At 31.4% G+C, this 14752-nt stretch overlaps 1 protein-coding gene across 3 annotated transcripts in view; it reads right to left on the reverse strand.

The window, feature by feature from the left end:
* Positions 1-441: 441 nt before the first annotated feature.
* LOC143222120 (E3 ubiquitin-protein ligase CBL-like) overlaps positions 442-14752 on the reverse strand; it is a 29211-nt gene continuing 14900 nt past the window's right edge. For 2 of the 3 annotated variants that reach the window (XM_076448126.1, XM_076448108.1), the window contains 6 exons: positions 13319-13393; positions 10143-10282; positions 9388-9482; positions 8214-8603; positions 4790-4916; positions 442-2024 (listed from right to left, as the gene is read on the reverse strand). In XM_076448126.1, coding sequence (XP_076304241.1) covers positions 1814-2024; positions 4790-4916; positions 8214-8603; positions 9388-9482; positions 10143-10282; positions 13319-13393 — 1038 coding nt within the window. In that variant the 3' untranslated portion in view covers positions 442-1813. The remainder of the gene's footprint in view (positions 2025-4789; positions 4917-8213; positions 8604-9387; positions 9483-10142; positions 10283-13318; positions 13394-14752) is intronic. The other variant, XM_076448117.1, reaches the window with a different exon arrangement.

Consider the following 14752-nt stretch of genomic DNA (forward strand, 5'->3'; position numbering starts at 1 on the left):
TGTTTTTATGCAAGTTATACACAGGAAATGTTCTGGTAATTCAAGAAATTAATTACAATACTGAATAACAACTTTTAACGTTTGGCATGGCGCTGAATATATATGTTTGATGCTTCAACTAATTATGGTATCAGTACTAAAAGCATGATATCTCGGCAATAACTCAACAAAAATCTCTGAAATATTCAGTGATTGTACTCAATACTATATATGTTAAATTCAATACATAAGAATAACAGTAATAAAGGAAGGCCGCCTGCTGCGCTAAGCCTACAAGTCAACTGTGGTTGCCAACCGTGCCGAAAGAGTCAAAGTGTTTGCATGATTTTAATGTTGTTAGAAACTCTCATAATCAACAAGTATTTTGAAAACATTAAACATATATTAACAGTTACTGTACCTCTATTGTGTGAAAAAAACCCATCTACAAAAGGTTGTACTTGTTTTAATTTTCTTTTTATTGTTAACAACTTGTACATATAAAGATGTAATTAAGGACTTTTAATCTATGCAAAATACTCTAAACAATAATTATACATTCCATATTTACATTACTTCTTGAAAATATAACACGAGCTTTAAACCTTTAACAAATTATACAGCACAGACCCTAAGGAAAAATAAGGCAATACCTTAAAATACACATAATAGTAGTGAGAATAAGAGAATGCAATGGATATATAATTATACACAGTGTGTATGGAGCTGTTAATGGATGAATAATTCAGTGCTTCATGAAAATTTGATGTTACTGTTGTGCTAATAATAATTGTGACCAGTTTTATAGCATATTCTGGAATAACTTGGATACATAGTAAAAAAAAGCACTATATATTGACTAGCTTTTCCTTTCCAAAGGTTGTATGTGTGTGTGTACAGAGTGGATCACGGAGCTCCAACCCAAAATAATAGTAGAGATGATAAATTTTACCATTATTTGGTCAGTTCTATAAAGGAATGAAGTTGTTCCAGTTTAGATATCATGCCAACTTATCCTCTCAGTCTCTAACAGACGTTGATAAATGGAGGACATTTGGAACGTTTGTGATTCAATGTTCATGCAAATAAAAATTAATTGTGAAGAAAGATTTGTTTTATTACCTATAGGTTCATTTTCCTTCAGTGGGAAGTTTGTCATAGCCCATCCTCTGTGTACGTAAGTGTGTGTTTATACACACAAACACATGAAAGGTTGCTAAGTGTAAAGAATAACTAGTTACTAAACACACTGCCAACATTTCAGTTTTACTGATGTATAAATATACCATATCAGCAAGACAGTGTCTTAATTATTACCGAAAAGTATATTTGATTTAAATGTTTTGTAAATAAATTACCTTTGATTCATTGGAAGTTATCAAAAAATGATAGAAAAACCACCACTACATAAAATTAAACCATGTTACATTAAATTAGTTTTCCTTACTCTAGTAAAATGTACAAGTATTTCTTCCATGGCACACAATTTTTTAAGTATGTATACATTTATATAAATGCCACATTCATCACCTGTGTATTGGGAAAACTTGTCAAATGAGTTTCTTATCAGAAATTAAAGAATATATTTACGTAAGTAAACCGAGTGACTAGTTACAACTCTCTCTCTCTTTCTCTTTTTTTTTTAAAAAGAATTTCTCAATACCCGCTTCACTCTGTGGGTTAAATTAGAACAGCTACTGAGAAACTTTGAAAATAGATTAACGTTTTTTTTTTTTTTCAGGAAAAATCTCTGTCACTGTTTAAAGTTTTATTCTCACATGAACACATTTCTGAGGCAGCATTTGTACAGAGAAAGATCGAGACTTCACTCTGGTCATTTTTGTTTGCTAACAAATTCATGCAAAATATCTCTTGCCATTTCTAGGTCATTCCTAGCAATACCTAGAGCACGAATCACTGCATCTTGTGTATAGCCTTCCGACGTAAGAGCAGCAATATAATCCATATGAAGATTTTCATAACTAACTCTGTCATTTTCTTTGTTTTCTAATGAGCTTGTGCCAAGTGGCTTCATCGGACGTGTTCTAAAAATACAATAAGGGTTATTTCAGTACACAAACAGAATGGTAACACAAAACTGATTTTCATGACGGGAAAGTGAAATGGTATCCTTGAGTAGTAATATCTTTTGTTTTTAACAGATTAATTATCTTTGGTTATGGCATCTCTCATTCATTTCATTTATGAACATGATTACTGTTTATTATCACTACCAGGTTATAAGAGTGACAGTCATTTCTGCTGTTTTTTGTCAAGAGTAACCACTTCAAAAGGTGGTTGCTGCTGATTACTAGCTTTTCCTGATCGCTGACAAAATTAAATGGCACACCAGTCAGGTGCACGGACCTTTTCTATATCGAAATCTCACAGTGGTACTGTTAACGTACTTTTTACTACACAGTTTCACTTACAATAAACTACAAACTTTCAGAGCGACAGTATCTGTTCTTTAAATGAATGGACAAAATAACAATAAATAACAATTGCTACATAGAGTCTAACTACAAAAGGTTCCATTGAAAAGCTTTTAGTTAAAAAAAACATTTTTAATATGTAAAAACTGTAAATAACTTCATTATGTCACTGTCAAATGATGTTAAATGCATAAAATTATGCCCCTCTATCTCTCATGACCAACGTATATAATGCCACTTAACTCACAGATGGGGGTTTTCCTGCAATGTGAAAACTGTTTAGGTTAAGCACCTTACTGTTAGCAGCTGAAATAGATAACATGTTTCACATACAATGCATTAATTACGACATTTTGGACGTAGAGATAGAAACTAGGTATATATTGGAGGTCGTTCTCAATAACTCCCTTAACTTGCAACGAGTACATGGAAGTAAGGAAAACAATTTGAAAGATAAAGCATTATTATGGTATGGCTCTTATATTTGTAATTATATAATTTCAAGCAAATAGCTCGAATACTAATAGCATCATACACACAGAAAACTTGTGTTGTAAAACTGTTAAAAAGTAATGGATTTCAACATGACGACTTTACTGTATCACACACACGCTTGGATAAAAACCAATTTTACGTTTCTTCTAGCGTAACAAGTTTCATTATCACCACATTGAAAAGTATATATACATGATACAGTAAATTCTCAAGTCTTACTTTCCTGAAATAAGATAACCAGATACCTAAAGACTATACACATAACAGAAAATGAATACAATAATACCTGCATGTAGTGCAACCATGTGAATAGTCCACTGTGGATTGTTTGGCCTAATATACTAGGAAAAAGCAATGTATAGTGTGCAGAGCAATGCTTATAGCTGATCAGCCTTTGTGTAGTTATTGGGGCACTGTTGCACTGATAAATAAATGTGCACATGTGTCTGAATACCAGTGCCAACTAGTTATCTATATTACTTAATGAACAAACAAGGGCTGAGCTTGTGTTTACAGTTTTAAACAACACCCTGTACCTAGGAAGATGGCTACAACTGCATGTTATGAATTTATTGTAGCACAGGGTTGTACAATTATCTTATGACCAAACATGAACAGCTCCCAAATATTTGTAGTTACTGTAATTCCATTTAATGGAAGTGTTGAGAACTTGTGATAAAAGAACTGTTTTATGGACTTCACATTTCAGTGTACACACATACCTACAGTGTGATTTTATTATATAGTGTTAATAATTTTATATGTTGTCATAATGCTAACAATAAATTTTTGTAATTTATATATCTGTGTTTGCTGCCTTTGTATTTTTACTTCTACTTGGAACATCACTAGGGGATGTTGCCATCTGCATGCATGTACAATAATTAGCATAACTGGGCAACATTTGGATGGAAAGATTCATGTGACAAACAACTGGAAGAATGCTGTTTCCTTGTATTATGTGCACTTCAAACTTAAGCACAAAAAGTTTGGAATAAAGTGTGCACTATACATAGGTACTTACAGTAATTTACCACACTGATGTTGCTTTCTATCGATTCATTACAAAGACATTATCAAGTTTTATTCAGAGATGAATTCAGTGTGAATACAGATGCATTAAATCTTAAAACAGGAGGAATGTTGTAGGTAGCAGCATCAGCTGATGACAGCTGCTGTTTAACGGTTAAATATATCTTTAAATGTGTATTGTGGTTGAAAATACTAACATATACAGTTTTCAGACACTTGAAGTATACTTTGGTTCCTAATAACAATAGCCTTCTATTGGTAAATTATGTGTAGCAACTGTTCTTTGTGGAACAATCACTTCATATTCTACTTGTAGATATCACTGGCTAAAGACTCAAAACTTTTGTTAACATAAATAACTAATAATTGGCATATATAGTCCTGCTGAACAAAATTATAGGTAAAAATAAAGTTACTCAGAGTTATACCTTGAACCTTCTACTAACTAATATTTAATTAATCAAAGCATTAACTAAGCTAGAAAATATGAAAACAAGTTTAAGAAAGTTAGTGTATATTAGTCTATTCATAAAGCTGAATTGACATATGTAGGCTTAACTATACAACCTTGTTACATTTGTATCAGACCTTATATAGCAGAAAAGCTATATTACAAATACAAAACTAAGTCACTAAAGATATCTGTAGGTCAAGAAGGTGAACTGTCCTTTCATACTCCCACCCCCCTTATGTGTTCCCAATCAAAATTCCTCAATCTATCTTAACTTTAAGCCCCCAAACACCATCCTTAAAAAATGCTATAATCATTACTATTCAAATAAGTATTATTCTGTGTCTGAGGAAGGAACACACATTCTTTCAAGTAAACTCACTCATAACAGGACTACCTTTTCTCATATTTTGTGTTGTTCTGAGTTAAAGAGCTTTTGGCATTTTGAGATGAACTGGCAGGACCAACAGGGAACTCGTGAACTTCTGCTGCTGCTTTCCCTGGTGTTAAAGAACTCGAAACTACTGAGTAAAAACCAAACAAAAACAAGGAGTTATATACAGCTCTAATCAAATACTTAACTTGCAAAAAACACAAACAGCTCATACTGTTTGGTAAACTTTCAAATTGTTTATGAATCAATAAACTATGTTTATTAAAGGGCATAGGTTTTTTACTTTGCTTAGTCATCTATCAGAAGAAACAAAAAGTTAAGTTATAAAATAAAGCAGTATAATAAAATTCTTGATGACGAGAAACCCATTTGAAATAAAAATGTATTTCAGAATGGCAGATATGAGTATTAACACTTTTATTGATAAGGAGAGAACAATGTTTCAACCCTTCTAGGTCATATTCAGGTTAAATTGAAGATGACCTAGGAAAGTCAAAACATTGTTCTCTCCTTATCAATAAAAGTGTTAATACCCATACTAGCCATTCGGAGATACATAATAAAATTCTACACCATTAAATCAATGCAATCAAATTTTTGTAAAACTCGGTATTAGCTGTGATCCAAAAACAGTTTCATTTTGACATCTAACCTTTCACTAATAATATGTAAATGCTGGCTCTCTTCTGTACCTTTGAAAAATAAGATCATCACTTCATGACAGATTTAAGTTATTTTTAAGACAAAGTCCATCCTCGACTCTTGGTAACAGCTACACAAACAACTGTATGTCAGCATATTTTGTGTATTACAAACCTACTTCACAATAATAGGAGAAATAAGGGCTACTTAGCCACCCAGCAATATTTTTCTTTTTTTAATTAATTTTTTTAAATTAACAGCACTGAGATAAGAATGTCAATTTGTGTAACAAATGTTACTATAAGATAGATGTTTTCAAATACATGTGGTGTGATAAAAGGATACAAACAGTATAAATGTAGAAGTCCTAAGACGAATACGTAACTTTTAATGTTTTATCATAGGTTTTGAAAAACATTAAGAATTAAATATATGGACCATTTGCTACTTTGTTTTTGTCATTTATTTTAATAGTGGACAGATGCCAGATGGTTGAAAGTTGAATAACGTTATTCCTCTATCACAATAATTACAGGTCTGTAAAAAATTTTGAAAGCCTTATAAAAGATGTTGGAAAGTTAACATGCTTTTACTGAGGAAAAAAATTTTGTGTCATTAACCTTTTGACTTTTCTTTAAAGAGGTTATTCCTCAGTTAGATGAGGATAAGGGTGTAGGATTTGGTGTTTCAATAAATTCAGAAAGCATTTTATAAGTTGCCACACAAAACTTGTGGTGGAAAATAATCATTTCTGTAGGTGCAAGAGATAAGTTAGCAAATTAGATGGAAGAGTGGCTGGATGGAAGAAAGTAGAGGGTTCTTATAAATGGAGTTCAGTCAAACTGTATTAATGGTACAAGTGAGGTACCCCACAGATGAGTCTTAGGACCTTTGATCTTTTTTTATTTACATCAGCGACGGAGATGAAGGAATGGTCAATAAGATGTTTAAATTCACTGATGACACTAAGGCTTTGGATGATGATGTGAAGAAGATGGTACTGCTTTATAATAAGTTCAAGATAATGTATGTAGGATGTTATAATTTTGTGTAAGAGTGTAATTTTGATGGGAGTAACCTTAAGAATATTACAGACAAAAGAATCTTTGTGTTTTAGTCAGCCGATTTCTTAAGCTATCCAAACAATATGCTTTTGTCAGTGAAAAGTAAATATGGTTTTATGTTATATCTTCAAATATATTGGAAAAAAAAAAAAGTATAAAGAGATTATAATTTCATTGCACAGGTCACTGGCTATCAAGATTTCAATATAGGCCAGGATTCGTTACAGTAGGTGTCTATGATTTGTTGGTGATAAATTTGAAAATTAAATGAACAGCACACAATCCACTTGTTTTAAAATGATATATTCAAAACATTTGAAACATATATACAAAAACATACTACACTAATGGTTATAAGTTGTATCAGGACCTTCAAACAACTCTCTCCTTTTCATCGAAATCCATGCAGACAGGTTCAATTATTTTAAACCACCATTTGACAAGACAAGTTACTATTCATTATCTCCATTGCTACAATATCATTGTGAAACTTACTTGAGATATCACTCGTTATGGCTAAACTAATAATCATGCAGTCTGATTCATTTTCACTAAATGAACCTTTAGTAACTTGCTATATCCAATGATTCATAAAATGACAAAAAATCTCTCTAGTAGCAACAGTATTACATGTAATGAGAAAAAGTTTGAAACTTTAATATAAATGATGTTACAACAACTTAACTGCATACATAACATATGACATGCAAAAAATTATGTACTAAACTTGTCATAACTACTGCTTTTGAAATAATTACTTTAGTACCAGAGTTTTTATTTAGTTTTTGTAACAAACACTATTCTATATACAACTTAGGTTTAGGTTAAACTCCATTTGGAGTATTGTGTTCAGTCTTGGGTACCTTATCTTTGGGAGAACAAAAAGTGTTAGAAAGAGTCCATAGAAGATATACTAAGATAATATCTTAGATGGAAAGGTTGTCACACAAAAATTGGCTAAAATTGTCTTGAAAATTGTTTCTTTTGAAAAAATAAAAGTGAGAGGGAATGTCACCAAGTTGTTTAAGGTTGTTAAGATAATCAATACTATTGATGCATCATATTAACTCTGTACTTTATAGTTAGAGTGGTAAGACTAGGGAACATAAATATAAATGTTGGCAAAGTAGGAACCATCTTCATCAATAACAGTTTCTTTTTTCCAACAAGGTGGCTGGGTCTATGAAATGGGTTGCCTTCAAATGTGATAGATTCAGTTAATTTAAGCAAGTTCAAAGACAGGCTTGGTAAATATATAAACATTTGAATGATAATGGGTGGTTTTGTTTATATTTTTAATGTCCAGTGGATTGGTTAACTTTAGATGGACCAATAAGTCCACTGTTGCCTTTAAACCATATGCATTCATGAAATTCATATATTAAGTACCATGTTAAATATCCATAATAACTTGAAATTCAAATTTTCAAGCAAGCATAGTGGATGTAGTCCAATGCTTAACTTTGCACTCTAATAAATAAAACCAGCTAAACCTTATTGGATGGCAATTATTATCTGAAAATATATTGAAACGTTTTACATATTTAAGTGATACATATGTAATCTCGAGTTACTAAGTTTAATTAATTTTTACGGGTATTAAATATAGAATAAACCATCTGTTGGGAGATTATTTTAATTACTTATGGGTTATTTAAAATTTATTTTTGATTATTAATTCAGGACAAATAAAACAGTTCAAATAATTGATTTCTACATACCATGCCCTACATTTAAGTCTGTATTAGCATAACTTGGTTCTTCTGTGATTTCTGTGAGTTCTGCATAATGAATTGATTGGTTGGTGGAGAGCACTGTCATCATGGGAGAGGGTGCCCTCGCAGCATCTGGAGTTGTTAACCCTAACCCAGGCAGATTGGAAGGCTCCATGAATGGAGAAGAGGTAAGAGAGGAGCATTGCTGGACATTATTTGCCGAGCTTGGAGTAAAAGTGATACCAGGAGACGGGCCTGGCCAAGTTCCGTACAAACTGCTGACCATCACGTGTTTGCTCGGAGAAGGAAAGGAAGCCATGGGTTTTGTATTAGTAGTCAAAGGTTCTGTTGTTTCCTCATCATCGTGTCTGATTTCTGTGTAGGAGACGCTCACACCTCCAACAAAGACATATGTATGTTCACAAAGATATAAGCTTGTATTTTTATCACTACTGTCTATCTATTTGAAAAGGCTAAATTTTACCCCTTCACGAGTTCTTCTTACCAATAAAGGATACTCTAAAACTAATAACCTAAGACATTTATAGGAGATTACACCTGATGAAAATTTTATCAAACAGGTTTACAGTAGTAGTAATACCTCCACAAAAAAATCCACCACTGCCTCTCATTACATTCATAATAAAAAAATAATTTTATTACGTATCTTGTCATATCCCTTTGCAGTAGCAAAAAGTAATGTTTCCTCTTACATTTGTACATATATTAGTTGTCAAGTTCTTCTTGAAGAAAAAAGTTGTGCAACAGCATTCTACAAATAGATAACTTTACGTATATGTTAATGTTGGATTTTAATAACATAATTTGTGATTTTAAAGCCCCTGAACCTCAACTTTTTATTTCCATTCAATAACCAAAAAACTAAGTACTTTAATTAAAATTAAAATGTTAAAAGAACAGTCAAATTCTCATAAGTATGTCCTACCTTTCATCATAGTGAACAGTTTTATAGTCAGAATAGAATAATGAAAATTTTAATCAGAATTTTTGGGGAAATAAGTTGAAAGTATTATACTTCACAGATTGCTCACCAGAAGAAAAACACGCTATCAGAAAGTTTCATGTTTTAAAAAACAAGACACAGAACTTTAAATATTTCTTCTCAATCTTTAAACATTGGTGAAAACAAGTTAACAATAACTTGAAATTTCATTCTTACCAGAGTTTTCTGGTGAGCTCTGTGGAGTGACAGATATCCTGGTAATTATCCCATTAATATGTTCTTCTGTATTTGGATTGCCTAAAAGATGGTGTCTAGAATAATATAAAGAGATAAGTTATTCTGTAATTATATGTGATATTTATAAATCAAACAAATTACAAATAAAATATTTTCTGTTTGTTCAATTTTGCACAAAGATACTTAAGGACTATCAGCACTAATATTTCCTATTTTGAAACAATAGATTAAATATTAAGGCAGCTAGTCAACATCACCCACTGTTAACTTTCTGGTTACACTTCAACTATAAATAACAGGATTGACCACTATGTTATAATACTTCCACAACTGAAAGGTTAAACATGTTTGGTGACAAGTTTTGATCCCATAACTTGTAGATTATGTGTTGAGGTCTTTAACCACAAGGCCTCCAAATATTGAAGAAAAACAACAACTAAGTGAAATTAATTAAGAATATTTAGCTTAACTCGACAACAAATAACATTCTGTGTGTTAAATTATTTCAACATTTGTCACAGAGGTTAAGAGATGTACATCTCCCTAAGCACTGGTTTTATAACAGAATTATAGCTCCCAATAAGTTTCATTGTAAATTCTTTGCAGTTTTGTCTAAAAATTCATAAATAAATTGTTCATAGTTTTTGTCTAAAAATACACAAAGTAGTAATAAATATCTTTAAAAGTAACAACACTGTTTACTTATAATGTATATTATTCAATTCTAAACACACCTTGGAGATGTCCCTGGGGATTGTCCTGGTGTTTCTGGAGGCGATGATCTTCGAGGAGGAATAGGTGGGGGCACACCAGGAGGTCGACGAATTAACTGAGGAGAAGTTCTAGGAGATATCATAGGTGACCTGCTGTTCGACTAGAAATCAATAAGATGTGATAGTAGCATATTAATATTTTATCAAGAAATTATCTCAACTTTAATAACTGTGTGGTTTATTTAACAATATCATACCCCTTAAAGAAAAAGGCACAGAGGTGAGGAAAATTATATTTGTTAATAAAATCATTACTAGATGTTCCAAAATAAAATTGTTTTTGCTTACTAATTTGGGTTTCTGTCTTCGTCAACCATTAATTGCTTGCCTTTCTCTTACGTACAAATTCAAGTAACAACTTAAGAGAATAGAACATGATATAATACAAGATTGTTCTGCAAGTGAGTGCCCTCGCTTGGGGTGCACTTACTATTAAGCGTAAGTATTAGGTAATTAATAAATTGTTTAATCACATCAGCGGTCGCATGGTTACTGAAATGCAATGATAAGAAATTAGAAATAACAGAAAATGTCCTCACTGTTCCGTCTTGGGAAGAAAACAAAGATTGGCTAATCATTAGGGTGACAACTTCATCAGATGATGTACAAGAAGAAATCTTTAATATACTGCTTTAAAGATGATGTTAAAGTAACTCATAAGATCAGCAGAAGAAATGAATAAAGAATCAAGATGAGACAAAACTTCATCAGCAAGTCCTGGATCCTTCAGAACAGAAACAGTCTGTCCTCTTAGGAGGACAGATCAAATTTCTCTGTTGGAAAGTGTAACAGCTTTTAATCACAAAACACTCTCTCTCCACAGCTGGCCAGTCATAAAATATACATACAAATGTGGAAATATTTTTACTCTATGTAGAAGACACAAAGAAATTCCTTGTACAGAAAGTCAACCAAGACACAAAGCAACTAACTGATAAAACAGTACCCAAATTCTTTTACTAATCAAGCTACAAAAACTGAATAGTTCTAAAACTATAACTTAGAAATAGTTAAGAATTTTGTTGAGATGAGACACATATTAAGGGAAATTGACATATGTGGTTATTGCATATTATGGACTTACGCCTGTTACTTTAAATGTGACGTTTATAATATAATTACAATAAACAGAAATGTTATGCTTTTGTTTGAGGTACAAATAATAAAAGAAAGATTTATGTTTATAATTTAGAAAATGAGAAAATAAAAGTTTATTATCCATTCATAAATGTGTTATGAAATATATGTATGTTTACATTTAACATTTTCGTGTATTGAAAATAAACAAATAAAATAATACAAAACGAACATTACAGTCTGAGTCGAGCATCATTTTAATTGTATTTAGGATCACTGGTACAAAATATAAAACAATATGGATTAAAAAATCTATTATAAACGTGCTGAAGAAAATATCTACAAGAGAGATCTCCTGTACAATGACCAGGAACTAAACAATAAAAGATAAAGCATATTGAGTCACTAGCATTGTTTATATGATCTCGTGGATGAGAAATTTGTCTTAAGCTGAAAAACAACAACAACAGTGTTACTGGTCATGTGTAATACCAAAATACAGAAATAAGCATGTTGTTACTGCATAAAAACTTTATTAAATTAGTTAATGTCCGATTTATTGACACGTACAATACATGAATATTTTATACTTAAAAAGTCAAAACAAAACAGAAATACCAATAGAGAGAACACAGAAACATTAATGGTTCAGCAGAACTAAACAAGAATGGTGCATGTTATGATACACTGTAATGATCAGAAAATAAAAGTCACTCCTGCTTTAATAACCTGCGAGTGAATCAGAAATTCCAGATTGGTATAAAGCACGTCTTAGGATTAATGTTATTGGTACTGAAGAACTGCACAAGACCCAAGGGGATATTTAAAATGTCAAGATAATTGCTAACAAGGTGTAATGCAATTTAGAAAATAATCAGAGAGGATTGTATCTTTTAAATGAATTTCAGTGGTGTTTAAAACACCAATCAAAACCATCTAACTAATTATCAAAGGCATTTGAATCAGTCCAGTCTTAGTAAATAACACTATGTAACACAAATTTTGTTCCTGGATAGCATATGTTATAAAAGTACAGAAAATGGCCATTATTCCCTTCAAACTTTGGTTTTGTGACCTGGATAATAAAATTTAGAAATTAACCTATTTTCTATGTAATAACGGGCAAATTTGCACATTTTCATTCACATAAGGTCTGAATAAAACAACATATGAATCAAGATTTACATGTAATTATATTAAAGTTACACAAAAATGTTTAGAAGTGAGTAGTTTTTCAGGATTTGTGACTGTGATGTAAATCACTTTCAAGTATCAGCCCCCAAATATAGTCTCCCATCACGTTTTCGTTATTCGCTCCCAGGTCACAAAAGCAAAGTTTGAAGAGAAAAATAGCTCTTTTTCATAAGCAATTGGGAAATAACACTTTCTGCCCAGGAACAAGAAAAAGTGAAAATTTTGTTATATAGTGTAATCATTAGATCAATCAGTGATGTCATAAAATTGGTACAAAAGTATAACCATCAACATATCACCAAAAGTGCAAACCTGAACCAATATGTAACTTGAAACATGTCAAAAGAATAAAAATATAAAAATTAGGTTTCAAGTTAGGCTTTGCGTAGTTTCTAAATCCTTTAATTCATATGATTCTTCATTATTCAATATTGATCATCAGGTGTTTATCAGTTTCTGAGAGAGAATATATTTATACCTTTCTTTGCAGGTGCAAACAATCCCCATTTTGAATCTCAACTACGTTCTGATAATAACTGAAAAATTGATTCTACTGCTGAAAAAATGGCCAAACATGGCATTATAACTTCATATTCAAACCTATTTCATTTGCTGGGGTCTTCAACCTAACATGAACCTTGCTACAGGCTCAAGCCAACTTGTGTTATTGATTTCAGAAGCTATTACATTGAAATATTTCTGGCAACACCCGTGCTTTAACATGGTAAATATACAGTTATTAAGTTAAACTATACTGTACTCTTTTGTTAGCTCAATAAACAGGTCTTTAAAAGTACCATATTCATTATCACAAGTTTTATAAAACTTGTGTTTCATGAAGATACAAAGAAGAATTTAGAACTTACCCGACTACTTTCTGCTGTTTCAGAACGTGGAGATAGTGCCAGCGCCTGTAAACATGATGTCCAGGTATTTGGATCCTAAATAAAATTTTTTGAAATTCCACAGTTAACTCAGAGTCTTTGACAAATAACACTTTGTGGGGGAGGGGAAGAAATAAAAAATATTTTCTTCCCCAAGATCATTTGTTTCTTCACAAATGATGAAAAGGTAAAGATGTACAAATTGATATTTTACAGAATAAAACATTTGAAATGTTTTAGTAGATTTTAACAATAATCCAAAAGTGAATAAATCCAAATTGTAAATAACTGTCAAAGTGAAACTTGAAAGAAGACTTATTTTTCTTGCTGTCGTTCATTTCAGTGTTTGTGTTTTGCTTCAGACTTTAATTATATTGGCAGCTTCTCAACTAGAGAATAACATACAGATTACTGATGGAATAAAGTCGTCAGGAGAACTATTGCTCTATTTACAAATGGTATAACTTCTTGTACAAAGTCATAAAAACAGTGATATCTGATTATCTCTAGATGCTAAGAAAAGCAACAATTTTAGGAGTGAATTTGTTTAATGGATATCGACTGGAATTTTTTATAAATCAAGAGATTCATGAACATTGGTTATTGTTAAATTGTCACTCTAGTACAAGGGAACAGCTTTAAGTCAAGTTTGTTTACGTAACTTCATAGAGCTTGCTTTAAACTTAACAAAAAGCGAGTTAGCTCAATCAAATGGCTAACTGTATATTCTGATGCTCTGGAGGAGTCTTTACATGTTTTCAATAATCAATAAGAAATAAAGTATTTGTCTCCAAACTTTATAAATATATCAAACCAATATCTTAACCCTAGTCAAAATTTTATTCAGCTTATCAATACAGAATTCTTTGTATTCTGTCTGGAATCTTATTTTCTCATGATGTACAATCAGGTTTTAATATAATGATGTATACACAGATACTGGGTTGACCATGACATTATTTTCACTGTGGGGCTTTTCGCTTTCACTTTTGCATTAAAAGGTCAATTATGACCATGCAATTGAATATTTCATTACATTATGAAAGAAGAATAGTTGAATGCCTCATTAACACTCCAGCTTACCTAAATTGCCTTTGAAATAAGCCTTTGCTTTTAAACAACCATAAATAGCATGTTGATTTCCATGAAGGAAAATTATTTGAATATTGCAACATAACTTCACAACCATTTTTTTAGACTATGCTAACCTGCTCTCTGGGGTAATCAATACAAGTGTTGTTATATGCTTGTCAAACACTGCAATGTAACTTAAGTCACAAAAAGGAAATAAAACAGCTTTACAGTTTTAATCACAGCTCAACTCTATATTTCAAAAATACTAAACTATACAATATTGTGATCTACCATTAAACCAAGTTTAGTGTATGTTACAAAAACTAATATTTGAAATTAATT

Source organism: Tachypleus tridentatus, chromosome 1, assembly GCF_004210375.1.
Source record: "Tachypleus tridentatus isolate NWPU-2018 chromosome 1, ASM421037v1, whole genome shotgun sequence".
Lineage (NCBI taxonomy): Eukaryota > Metazoa > Arthropoda > Merostomata > Xiphosura > Limulidae > Tachypleus > Tachypleus tridentatus.